Source organism: Gouania willdenowi, chromosome 7, assembly GCF_900634775.1.
Source record: "Gouania willdenowi chromosome 7, fGouWil2.1, whole genome shotgun sequence".
Taxonomy (NCBI): domain Eukaryota; kingdom Metazoa; phylum Chordata; class Actinopteri; order Blenniiformes; family Gobiesocidae; genus Gouania; species Gouania willdenowi.
Genome location: NC_041050.1, coordinates 11,137,773 through 11,151,823, shown reverse-complemented (window position 1 = coordinate 11,151,823; position 14,051 = coordinate 11,137,773). Strand labels below are relative to the sequence as shown.

At 36.8% G+C, this 14,051-nt stretch overlaps 1 protein-coding gene across 15 annotated transcripts in view; it reads left to right on the top strand.

Annotated features, from left to right (window-relative positions):
* The window catches only part of LOC114466650 (rap1 GTPase-activating protein 1-like), an 81,164-nt gene that overhangs the window by 51,301 nt on the left and 15,812 nt on the right, over positions 1-14,051 (top strand). For 10 of the 15 annotated variants that reach the window (XR_003674460.1, XR_003674461.1, XM_028452262.1 and 7 more), the window contains 8 exons: positions 4,072-4,107; positions 7,404-7,451; positions 8,955-8,993; positions 9,079-9,270; positions 11,318-11,421; positions 11,863-11,941; positions 12,028-12,081; positions 13,609-13,692. Coding sequence is in view for 13 of the 15 variants with exons in the window: in XM_028452262.1 (XP_028308063.1) it covers positions 4,072-4,107; positions 7,404-7,451; positions 8,955-8,993; positions 9,079-9,270; positions 11,318-11,421; positions 11,863-11,941; positions 12,028-12,081; positions 13,609-13,692 (636 nt within the window). In the remaining 2 variants the exon portion in view is untranslated. Of the gene's footprint in view, positions 1-1,966; positions 2,230-4,071; positions 4,108-7,403; positions 7,452-8,954; positions 8,994-9,078; positions 9,271-11,317; positions 11,422-11,862; positions 11,942-12,027; positions 12,082-13,608; positions 13,693-14,051 lie in introns of those variants that run through there. The other 5 variants (XM_028452253.1, XM_028452254.1, XM_028452260.1 and 2 more) reach the window with 2 other exon arrangements.

The window sequence follows — 14,051 nt, the reverse complement described above, 5'->3', positions numbered from 1 at the left end:
GTCATAACAATGAGCGTAATCGGTTGATGAGAAATCGCTGCACAATCTACACTACGAGCCAACCACACTCCCTCAGTGCTGCAAAATATGTTGCCTTGCACACATTTATTTGACTTTTTTGTCCACGGCGTTGATGTTCGTCTCTACATTATCTCTTTTGCAGGCTCAATACTTTTTTTTTATTTTTTAGTTTGATTCAATTTCATTCGCTTTTTTATCTTTAATTTTGAAAAATTCATGTGTTCTGCCTCAGATCTTTCTTAAACAGGACAGAGATCAATACAATATAGAGTCCACCATCTTTCACAGGTTTATTCATGCAGAGGGTAATGGTGGGAGTGCAATTTTTTTGTTATTCTTCCGACCATATTTTAACCTGCCAATTCTTAACCCATCTACACCATTCAAATATCAAAATGTCACGCTGCTTCGTCACGATGCTGTCATCTAATTTGCAAAATGCTAACACTTTTACTTTTTTTTTTTTTTTTAAAGGATTTTTTTGGCTCTAGTGGCCTTTATATGACAGTTGCTTGACAGGAAAGGGGTCAGAGAGAGCAGGGAATGACACGCAGGAAAGGGTCCCAGGCCGGGAATCGAACCTGGGCCCGCTGCAGGTGAGGAACTATAGCCTCTGTACATGGGGCGGGCGCTCTACCCACTGAGCTAAACACCGCCCCCCACTTTTACTTTTAATGTAATAAGTTTGATGCTCGCTGTCAATTTTAAACAGTGACACACTTTTAGCACCAAATAGTTGTCCACTTTCTAATCTACAAATCTATGAACTCGGACAAACTAAATTTATATAGATTTTTAAAAGCGAGGCAGGCAAATGTATTTGTAAAGCATATTTTCATACCCAAGGCCACTCAATGTGCTTTACATGATCAAAAAGTGCAACAGAAAACGTTCAACAGCTTAAAATCATTAAGAACATTTAAAATCATCGGTAAAATCAGTTAAAATAATCAACAAACACATTACTACAACAACATGACCAAAAATGTCAGTTTGGCAGTTTGTTCCACTTCTTTGCAGCATAACAACTAAAAGCAGCATCACCATGTTTACTGTGAGCTCTGGGCTCCACTATCTGACCTGCGTCCATAGATCTGAGAGACCTGCTGGGTTCATACCTGACTAACATCTCACTGATGTATTCTGGACCAAACCTATTCACAGATTTATACACCAGCAGCAGAACTTTAAAGTCTATTCTGAGGCTGACTGGGAGCCAGTGTAAATACTGGAGTAATGTGTTCTGACCACTTTGTTCTGGTTAAGACCTGAGCTGCAGCGTTCTGAACCAGCTGTAGCTGTTTGATGCTCTTTTGGGGGATTCCTGTCTGAAGACCATTACAATAGTCCAGTCTGCTGGAGATAAAAGCATGGACCAGTTTCTCCTGATCTTTCTGAGTCATTAAACCTTTCACTCTGGAGATGTTCTTTAGGTGGTAGAAGCTGTTTTTGTGATAGATTTGATCTGACTGCTGAATGTCAGATCTGAGTCAATCAGAACACCAAGGTTTTTGACTTCTTTAGCTTTTAAAGTTCAAGACTCAAGACACTGACCCTGCTTGTCATGCTGCATCCAAATCTTAACCGATTTACACCATTCAAATATCAAAATGTTCTGCTGCTTAGTGACAATGATAATATCTGACTTGTTTAGGTCTGCTAGGGTGTGGCAGCTGCTGCTCATGAACTTCGAGGAAAATTGCTGTCGAAGCTTTAATCTTGCAGCTACAACCACAATTTATAGCTTAAAATGTTGCTACACTATTCCTCTTATTTAAAATGACACTTCAAGCAACCATCAAATGGAACCTGGTTTGAATCTTGCTCTGCAATATGTCAGTTCACCTCTAGCTTCAACCAGTAGCTTTCCAGCTGTCCACCGGATGCCACCTTAGTCACTTCAGCTGATAAACATGTATGTTTAGAGCGCATGACAGGAGAGTCTGCAAACTTTGTGTAACGTGACACATTGTAAGAAGGCATGTCTGCAGCCAGCAGGGATACAGATCTACCTTAGGTGTCAGTCGGTTATTATCAGACAAAGCATGGAGAGTTTAGTTTAAACACATCCGTGTCAGAGAGACTGAATCATTGTTGGAAGCAGACGACTTGTTTAAGGAGAGATTTAAAAAAAACACAAAAAAAAACAAAAAAACAATGGCTAATAGTCCTGAGGACTTCGTTCCAAGGTGGATTAAACCAACAGATGTAAGTAACTTCTCTCCAAATATTAACCAACTCACATAAAAATGTTATTTTGGCTGCATTTTATTAGTATGTTTAGATTATTGTCTCTTGAAACTGATGAGTAATTATTTGTTAAAAAAAAAAAAGAAAAAAAGATGAGCTGATAAAATGTGTGTTTTTGAGGCATTGTTTGTTTATTTCATCAAGAAGAGATAACATTCAGTTGATTCATACTTGTTATGCTGGATTTTAATGGATAACTTCAGTTCCTCTTGGTCTAATCTCTGTGTAAAAGCAGGTTTATTGACCTTCAGGGTTTGTGGCGGACTGTTGTTTGCTCTTGGCGTAGGACTTTACTCATTTTCAAACATGAATTCTGTCAAGTGTTTGTCTCAGTCGGTCTTTGCAGGCTAAACCTTTCGACCCTTACGTGGACTGGTTTTGTTCTTGTAGTTTATGTGGCTGGACTGCTACAGATGTCTTGTTCCAGATACCACAGCATACTGTCAGAAGTCTAGTCGCACCATGTCTCAATTGTTCTCTGGTGTTTTAGCTGCAAATGGTCACAGATAATATCCAGTGTTTTCAATTTCCAACCCTAGTTGAGCCACAGTCTACTTTATGTAGTGAAAATTGTTCTGCAGTGCACAAATAATCATTTCACACCTCAGTACAGCTTAATAAGGCTTTGTACTGACGTCTACTGACATGATGAGTTATCATATACTGTATGTTAAAGGCACTCATGAACATTTATGCCATAATGCTATAAAACAGATTACAGTATCATGACATCTTCTAAAATATATTAGAATACAATTAAAAATGTCTAAGTAGTTTATTTTTTTTAAGTAATAGTGTTTCACAAATGGTGCAGATTAAAGGGGACACCAAAACTCTAGAGGAACAAACTGCATTAGTCTTGCTAAGCAACATGTATTCATAAATCACACACAAAAATAATCAAATATACACACCTCATTGCACAAACGCACCCGAGTATTACCAACAGACATGGGCAACTGGCGGCCCAGGGGCCACATGCGGCCCTCAGTCTATGATTTTGTGCGGCCCCCAAAGTAAACGCACAGAATAACAGTAGTGAAATACAAAAAACGACACCACATATTCACTATATGACTTCCAAAAAAATACTAAATTACTGAAAAATCTATTAAAGGACAACAAAAAACCACAAAAAACCAATATATACAAAAAGGACCACAGAAATACTGAAATGACTAAAAACACACAGTATGACTACAAAAATACACAAAAGTATACAAAACGATAACAAGAATACACAAAAAGGACTCCAAAAAAGAAAAAATTAACAAAATTACTACAAAAACACACAAAATTACTTCAAAAAAACACACGACAACGACAAGAAAAACAAAATGACGACAAAATGCTCAAAACAAGAACAAGAATTTACAAAAATGAAAGGGAAAAAATACAAAATTATTCCAAAAAACACACACATCCTGACTCTAAATACTATGACTATGCAAATATTATTGCACTGATCTTTACATCTGATTAATATTTCAACATATGTAGCCCATATCTAGTGATTGAATGTGTTGAGGTTTGAGTTTATTCATGGTCGTATTGTAAATCAGCTAAGACATCAGGTGTTGCAGCTTCTGTCATCATCGGGTGGTTTCAAACAGGTGGTTTGTTGGTGTAATGCAAGGCAACCCCACTGGGAAAGTAAAGCCAGCGTCTTAGGAATTAAGTGTTTTCCTTCCACCATACGCAGTGTGACACAAATCTGTCCTTCACCTCCTTAGCTAAAAGAAAATATACTAAAGGTACCTGTCAACAAATGCACTCACTCATCTCATTTCCTCTCTGCAGACCACTGATTTATTTGCAATGATTGAAAAAATGCAGGTAAGATTATTCATCGATCGTCGAACCTCTTCCTTAAAGTAACTAACCAGTCAGTGTGGCTCTTCTAACTCTGCAGCACTTTGACTTTCTTCTTCACATCATTCATTATCTGACTACACTGTAGAGTCCTACATGTGTCACAGCTTCTCTGGTAGAAGGCAGGATGACACTTTCACGTGTTTATAGTTCCCTCACACAACCTCGCCCGTCCCAAAAAAAAAAAATGGAACTCAAACGTGATGTTTTGTGTCATCAAAAATAATGAATATCTATTGTTTCTTTTTTTTTCTAAAAAAAAAAAAAAGTCACACAGCTTTCAATACAGAGTATTCACTTGACCTCACAACCCACGTGACCACACCTCTGGTTGCCAAGCAGCGCTTATTGTGTTTACCAGCCGACCACTGACTTTAAAAAAAAAAAATGTATTATTATTTTCAAAAAGGTTCATAGCGTCATTAATATTATTAATATTGAACAAAGGATTAATAGGTGACAGGTCAAAATGAAGCATGCAACATTAAAGTTTCCATGTCATGCTTTCCATTTGTTCTAAGAACCTCAAAAACATAGTATTTGAGGTTTTATTTCCGAAACTCGCCTGTTTTACAGAGTTTTAGCCTCTGAAAAGTCACTTTCTGAGCAACTCTACACAAACAGGCTGATTTTAATGAGTGGGCGTGTCTATAGACGAGACACTGACTTCCTCCCACCCACTCCGTAACAGAGCTCATGCTGCTTTATAAACAAGAAACAGAGCGTGGGGGCGGGGCGTTCGCCGGTACATACATAAACTGTAGAAAATACATACATAGCACTGCACGAAAGAAGCTGAACTGCTCACCTTCGTGGGCGTGTCGGTTTGCATGTCAATCACAGCAGAGAGCTTCCTGGAAGCGCGGCTTCTCCACCTCAGTGCCACGTCAAATTCGTCATCAACGTGGGAACGCGTCATCAAATTGGAGCGAGGTGTTTGGGCTCGAGCTGCAGTGAGAAAGGAGCAAATCACCCTCTAACTAACGATTGAGGGAATCCATGAAAAAAAACACTTTGGGCCTGTGTATGAAGCCCTAATAGCACTTTATGATGTTTAAAGCAGAGAACAGTTGATTTAGCGTAACATGGGCCCTTCAGATAAGTCTGTCCCTCTGTTTGCAGTCATTACAACACAAGTATGCATAAAAGAAAAGTAAAATAAAATACACCCCATCCAGCCCATTATCCACCCACCCCACCAAGAGCCGACCACTGATTTGTGTCTTAAAAGCTGCTAAACGCCTGCAAATGTTCTGGGCAGAATGTTGACACACTGGATAACACTGCCAGGCTGAGACATCTGGAGAAACTACAGCTCATTGGAAAGGATATTTTCCTGTATCAGATGCTTTAGCAGCTGTTTCTTATGCATCTACCTACGAAACACACACAGTGGGTGCTTATACACTGGCTGATTTAAAGGCTTACAAATCCCTGGAAGGTTGAATGTATATTTGCATAATGTATGTTTTTGAAAAGTATGCTGTAGTGTATGTTTGACAAACAACAATTTGCAGAACATAACTTATACCTGTGTAACTATTCCCTGATCTCTCAATGGCATTTAATGAACACTGTGAATCAGGCTAATATTGTATATTAGATGCTGTACCTAGGGCTGGGCAAAAAATAGGTTTAATCGATTTATCGAATTTGTAGATAAAACCAATTTTTTGAGTTTTTGAGTTTAAAAAAAAAAATGTTTAGTTTTCATTTTTTTATTCACACTATGCTCAGATGCTAAGGAGAGAGTTTATTATTGTTTTAATTGTAATGTTATATGTTATAAAATATGTAGTTATCTGATTTCTTTATTAGAAAATTGAAGCTACTGTGAAGTTCCTGTTGTTTAAACCTGGGTTAAAGCTTGAAATAGTTGAATGACAGAGCCTCATTTACTTTTTATTTTGGGATTGTTCTATGTATTTTAACTCTTGAGGACAATCACAGCAATAAAGTTGCACTTTTGACAATATATCTGATGTCTGCAGTCATTTTTAAGTGCATTAAGTGCTGAATGGGCTAACTTCATACTGGTATTGAGCTACACAATACAATTGGTGTGTGTGTGTGTATAAAAACACATATATACTATGTTTGTGTTTTTATTCTATTTTAGTAGAAGAGCTGCTAATTTGTTGTTTTGCTTATTTTCATAAAAAAAAAAAAATTTCTATTCCTAGACACTTAATATTTACATGAATTAACTTACAAGTCAGGTGCTCTGTGAAGAGATTGAAGTTATAAATGTGTCAGATTGCAATATGAATTATTGCACTTAAGATTCATCAGCACTATTGTTAACATTTCTTAGTTAAAAGGAACCACAGATTTGCACGTTTGTAACTCTCACTTTGAACATTACCTTCATTTGTAGCATAGTAGTCATATTTTAGTTTTTTTTCTTTAGTTTGGGCTTCATATCTATTTATATCTGCAACTTATCTTTTTTTTAAATACTACTTACCTTATGTGAATACTTGCTGCTGTTTTTTATCCTGTTTTACTGATAATTGATAACTGATTACTTATCTGTATAGGATTCTTACACATAGATTTCCTTCTTGATATCTATTTATATCTGCACCGTATCTCTTTTTTTTTTTTTTTTTTTTAATACTGCTTACCTTATGTAAGCACTTGCTGCTGCTAATCCTGTTTTTATCCTGCTATATGAGCCAATTCAACAAAATTTCGTTCTTTTCTGTACTGTAAATGAAAATAAAGGAAGTCAAAGTCTAAGATGTAGATGCTGATTCAGCACAACTTCCGTGATGGGACCAATCAGGATGAGTTTAGTCAAACAGGATGGTTTTCCAGAAAAATATGATTGAGAATATAACTACATTTTAACGTCAGATACCCTAGGTGAACACAACCGTCTGCCTACAGATCTCGCTGGTCTCTGTAGATCCTCTCCCTCCGGTGTACGCCGTGTGCCACGTCCGTCAGCATTGCCATATTAAGCCATTGTGCGTCTTCACACATTAGAGTGTGTTCTTTTTTGTAACAGCTACTTTTCAGACCTTTTCTCCCTGTTTGGAAGCAGTTTCTCCTTTTGTGCTTTTCCATGTGTCTTTGTTCGACTGTGCTTCGTTGCCTGAGGCTTACTTTACTTCTCTTGGGGAAATTTCTGTGATGTAATGACTTTTATCATTTTCCCTGAGTCGTGATTTTGTACAAATTCTGATAATTGGTTTCAACGTTTTCTAAATGTTGCATATCCTGCCTTTTTATTTCAATGATATTTTTCATATTAGGGTAACAGGATGGATGAGCAGCGGTGCACATTTCCTCCAACTCTTAAGGTACTATTTTACTTCTTAAAGATGCACAAATATCATCATTTTCCATCACTACTACTCATATGATCCACTGACATACAGGATATTATTGCTACAATAGTGAATCATGTTGCACAGTGTTATCATCATACTCACGCACATGCACGTGTCAAACTCAAGGCCCAGGGGCCACATGCAGCCTTCAGTCCTAAGTTAATGTGGCCCCCAAAGTAAACATCCAAAATGACAGAAAAATACACAAAACAGCAAGAATACCTTAAAAAAAATACAAAGAATTGCAACATTGCAGGAAAGTACAGTAAAAGACATGAAAAACACAGAAAATGCTCCAAAAACAAACAAAACTACCGATACTACAAAATTAATCAAGACAACAGCAGTAATAAACAAAAGTATGCTAAATACTGTGAAACATTAATAAAAATACATAAAATGACTCACAAAAATTAAAATAACAGAAAATGACAGCAAAAGCACACTAAAAGACAAGAAAACCCACAGTACTAACAAACAAGCAAAATGACAACGGAAATACACAAAAATGACTCCAAAAACGCAAAAAGACAACACAAATACACAATATGACTCTAACAAACATATATTTTGCAGGAAAAATACAGAAAAGGACAACATAAATAAACAAAAATGCCTCATAACAAGCAAGACAACAATGAAAACACACAGAACTACAGAAAAACACACAAAATTACTATAAAAACTATTTGTTTTTTCTTGTGTTAATGCCCAGATTGGTCATTATACGAAATGCTGACATGAAATTTGAAAATGTGGCCCTTTGATCAAACAAACAAAGTTGCCCATCTCTGCTTTTGAGCATCCAATTCGGCCTGCAGGAGAAAGTAAAAATGACTGAGAAAACATGAATTATTGTGTAAATGACCAAATAATTCAGTTGTAGATAACTCAAATTCACCAACTCCACAATATATTTAGGGGCTTGCATTTTTCCTTTGTTTATATCACATGAATGCAGTCATTTTTATTTGCAAATAGTTTTTCCACAAATCTTACCATTTCTCTTAAACAATTCCACAAAATTTCTCAAAAATACATAAAAATTGGTAACAAATTCAAGAACGTTTGACGTGAATTGAAGTTTGATATAGAAAATTAGGGCACAATAAGATTACAGTGGTTGGTTTTTTTCCCACCTAAAATCTACGGCCCACATGAGGTCAAACTGGTCCAAATTTGGCCCCTGAACTAAACTGAGTTTGACAGTCCTGCTCTAATGCATGCATGAAAACCGCAAAAATGTCTAGAGCAACACGTAGTTTACCATAACACCAGTTAACACACAAATCCATTGCATTTCCTTGATCAAGCTGTACATTAATGACTGACCCATATGTCTTCACTAAGCAGATTTTCATTGCATAAGTGTTATGCAAGAAAACGGCATCCATTGGGATTACAAAGCTGGATGAAGTGCATAATTTATTCTTTTGCTCTAAAAACATTGGTTTCTCTTTTGTTGTTTCTCAGACTGAAGAGGATTACATTCCATACCCAAGTGTTCATGAGGTAGGAAGCTATATTTTAGTTTGAAGGAATTTGTTTTCTCAGCATTTCTCTAAAGTCTTCACACTTGTATGCGTTTTTCAAACAGGTGTTGGGCAGAAAAGGCTCCTTTCCTTTAATCCTCCTTCCACAGTTTGGGGGTTACTGGATTGAGGGAACGAACCACAAACTTAGTGACACGTCAGACACGGAGCAACTCCGACCGCCGTCCCCAAACACTCGCACCAAGCTGGAATGTAACACAACCGCCACACTGTTTAGGAAACACTTCCTGGGGAAGGTGAGCCAGAGTTTCTTTTTACATTTAGTGTTAGTTTTAGTTTTAGTGCATATGTGTGTCCTGAAAATTATTGGGATGTCACTGATTATTAAACAGATTTTGTTTTTCATTTGAATTCAAACTTAATCTTCCCTAAAATCTTATAATCCTTTCCAATGATTTGATTTTATATTACATCTCCGTTTTCTTCTTCTTCTGACATCTGGCCTTTAGGGGTCAGTACCCACCATCTTCTTACTATACCCTAAATTATATCTGCATGAATAGTTTAAAAAAATGCTTCTTTTCACTATAAATGTATCAAGTTGATTTGAATTGTTTGCTGTTTTTGTTTTGTCAACATAATATATATCCAGAGGTGAAAGTAACAGATTACGTACTCACCTTGCTTTAACTGAGTTGCTTTTTTGAGTGTATTTTACTATTTTAAAGAAGTACAGTCATTTTTAGCATTTCTACACCCAATTGTTACTGAGTAAATAATTTTTTTTTTGTTTTAAAATGATGAAAGGACATTGTGAAACTCCAAAAAAATGAAATGACCAGGACATCAATCAAATGCACCACGTCATAGCCGACCAATCAGATTAAATGTAATGCACCGCACCAAAACGACATTATATGCCGGTTGTTTTTTCAGTTATAGAGTTCATAGAATTTGTTTATTTTGAATTGAATTAATTGGTGTTATTTGACATTTTGACAAACTTTCTATTTTATACAGATGCTTTTGTGGAAAATAAATTAATTGTGCAAGATTTGGTCTCTTCTTTTTTAAGTTTATACGTGAGATGATTACTGTCTGTAAGGGAACCGTGGAAAGATTTAAAAATAAACATGAGGGTGAAAGTAACTAGTAACTTTTACTTTGAGTACTATTTAATTCAGCTACTTTTTACTTGTACTTGAGTATTTTATGCATGACTTACTTGTATTTATACTTAAGTACGATTTCAATCAAGTAACAGTACTTCTACTGGAGTATGATTTATCAGTCAGAGTTGGGGTTTATTATAATTGTAATTGCGTAATTGATAATGAATTACAATTATGGTCATCGACAGTGATGATGTCAGAATTCTATGCTATGCTAATGCAGTGCAACGCAGGCCAGCACCTGCATCCTCACTTGCAGTTTCTTCAGGGAATGCGGTCTAGTTATAATTTTAACTGTAATTGAAAACATCTGTCACTGTAATTAGATTGTAATTGAGTTCAGATAATTGACTTTGTAATTGTAATTGGCATGGAAATTATATAAAAACTACAATGTAATTAAAACACAAAATTGGGGAACCATGTTGGCGTTCTATTGCTTAATATAATATTTAACTACATATGTAGTTAAATATTATTAAACTATGTTTATATCAAGCCTAACAAGGTAACCAAGAGATGACAAACAAATTGGATGAAAGATAATAATTGTTTTTGTATTTTACAGCTGATTTAAGACATGGGTCACACTGACCTGAGATGCTAATGATTACGTTTTATGGGTTTTTTTTATTTCAGGCTCAGTAATTGTGATTAATTGAATTTGAACTTTAGTAATTGAGAACGTAAATGTAATTGACTTTGAGTGGAGTGGAAATAATGGGGAAAAAAATGCTGGTTACCCTATTCATAATGTATTTGTAAGTGAACACGGATAATTGAATATATAAATGTAATTGAAAAATGTAATTGCCCCCAACCCTGATATCAGTACTCTCTACACCTCTGTATATATCCACAGTCACTTTTACCTCATTGCCTATTTATGCTATTTAGAATAATAAGACATAAACCAATTCCCAGCAGAGTGCACCATTACTGTAGCAGCCTGCCTCACCAATGCTAATGAAGATACATGGGACTCTGCCATCTGTTCCTAGGCAGACATAATATGAACAAATTTGATGTGCTTTTTTTTGTTGGAGGGCATGATGAGAAAAGGTTGCTGTGATGGAACAGGTTGGAACAGGCTGGAGCCCCCCCCCCACCATGTGTCCTGCATGTCTGATTGAAACCCATCCTAACGTTTGTTTCTTCACACTGCCCTCAGGAGCACTTTAATTACTATTCAGTAGACGCTGCCCTCGGACATCTGGTGTTCTCCCTGAAATACGACGTGATCGGCGACCAGGAACATCTTCGTCTAATGCTCAGGTATATAATGCCAGTTTTGTAATAAATGAGCCACTACTACGACGACACATACGCGCTTCACACATCAGCATGTAGAGTAACAGATGTGCATCATTTACGATAAGCGAGGGATGTGGACAATGGTTTTTTTTTTTTCCTTTGTAAAATGCTCAGTGTTGACAGGATAAACACATCGTCCGCTGGTGTTATCACAAGAGTTGTAAAGCAGGAGAGAGTGTCAACAGCGCTGTCATGTCCATATAGCAGAGTAACAGATGGACCATCTAGGCCAGTGAGTGGGGGGGGGGGGGGGGGGGAGTTAGCAGAGACAGACGAAGGCGGGGAAGCTTGATAATGGTCCTGATCGGATCATAGCTTTTCCATCGGATAAGTTCCCAGAAATGCTGTGTCATGTTATGTGGCTTGAAACGCGCACAACTGACGGCTTTATGGCTTCACCAGGACCAAACTGAAGACCTGCCAAGACGTGATCCCCATTTCCTGTCTCACAGAGTTCCCCAATGTCGTGCAAATGGCCAAGGTGAGAGAAGCGTGTGTTTTTAACTCAAGTGCAGATAAAAGGATGCAGATGTGATACAACTTTCTTCTTTTTTTTCTATACTAAAGCTTGTCTGTGAAGAAGTCAATGTGGACCGCTTTTTCCCTGTCCTTTACCCAAAAGTGAGTTCTGATTTATACAGTATTTTTATTTGTAACTCTCTTAAGCTGGACCTATTACAATTAAAAGCTGCTGGAGACGATCAGTTATATTAATTTATTCAGTTATTTGATCTGAAATAAAGGGTGGTAAACCCCTAAATCCTTTGGTGACGCAGTTTCCTTACCTGCTGCGACAAAGTCATTAAGATTGCAGCAATATTTGTGCAGGTGTAGAAGCAGTTGAGACCGCCCTATTTAAAGGAGTGTTTAGTGCATCTTATTTTGAAAGTGGAGGGTGAAGAAGAGCTGAGTGCACAGACGCAAAATATGAAAGTTGAAGCAGCAGAACTGCAGGTGTTGGTAGAAGAAGCAATTAAACACATGATTGACTTACAGCAAATACATCTCAGTGTTACCAGGAGAAACGTGATATGGGAGGAGATCAGTGACAGTTAATGCTGTGGGAAAACTAGGAGCTCTTGAGTTTTGCGCATTGCATTGTGGGAAGTGGAGTCCCGCCCACGGCTGCATAAAAGTTTTCATTCTTACCCTGATTTCTTGCGTTTGCCTGCAAAAAACTCTGTCGAATTGAATTCCCAACACATTAATGGTGTTTTCGCTGACTGAAAGTTGCGGAAAAACTCCACTTCCCACAATGCAATGCAATGCATGAAACTTTTACTACAACGTCAATAAGAGATCTTTGTTTTATTGATCAATATGGCCTATACGATGTCTTAATCTGATTTAAAAAAAAATATATATATTACTATTAAAAGCATGGTAGTCCAACGTGTTTAGTGACATTTTCACACCAGTTTCGATAATGCGAGTGCAAATCACATTTACAAATTACAGCAACACTTTTTACAAAATCAAAACAAATTAACAAATATGAAAACACTTTTACACTTAGAGTGAACTTTTGTTAATCCGTTTCAACATCTGTAAAAGTCGCTTTTTGTTTTTTTTTGTTTTTTTTTTAGCAAATTATGTAAATTTGTTTCCAAATTGTAAATTTGTTGTGGCATTTGTAAAAGTGATTTGCTCAAAAATGTAAATTTGTTGTGGTATTTGCAAGCAAAGAACGCTAGAAAACATCATCTCGTCATTTGATTGATTCTCTTTCACACTGCGCCTTAGAAAGCCACATTGTAGCTACAACTGCACACCATTTAAACCTGAAAAAAAGCATTTTAATCAAAAGTTGGCTTTCATTGGTGTTTTAATACTTACACAAAAATATCTAGTATCCAAAAAGCAGTAAGAAAGACAAGCGACTGGGTCACCCAAATGTAATATCACCTTCTCTTTGGTTCAGCTCCTCTCCATTCCCTGGATCATCTGTTTACATGATGTAATTAAACCACACCAGAGATCACTGAGACTAATAAGCTTTTACACTCTCTCAATAAAAGCCGACTTTAATCTAACAGTGGTCTTTAAACAGCTCTCCTGCCAGAAAGCCTTTTTCATTTCTTTGTTTGTTTTCATTTACTTGACACCGCCCCCCTTGATTGACTCTGAATATTAAAAAATATGTTTCAGGCATCAAGACTTATTGTCACTTTTGACGAACACGTGATAAGCAACAATTTCAAGTTTGGCGTAATCTATCACAAGTTTGGACAGGTGAGCTACAAAGGCCTTGTGATGAAGCTGCTTCCGCTCTATACTCTCATTTCTGATTTTCACTTGTAAGTTGCTTGTGCTCATTTCTCCTCAGCCGCTAATTATGGCTTTCATTCAAGCATAGTCATTGTGTCCAGCACACACACTCTCATTTACTGAGACAATCACCACCCTCTTGTTAACTTTGTAGTGGGCAGAGGAGGCTTTTTTCTGAATGCTTTGTGTGTGCTCGTACATCTGAATTACCACATCTAGATGTACACATGCATTAATTTACATGTATTGTTAAATGCAAAGCAAATGAGCCAAATCGAGCAGATTCACGGAGACACACAACACGTACTGGATTCTGTGCAGAT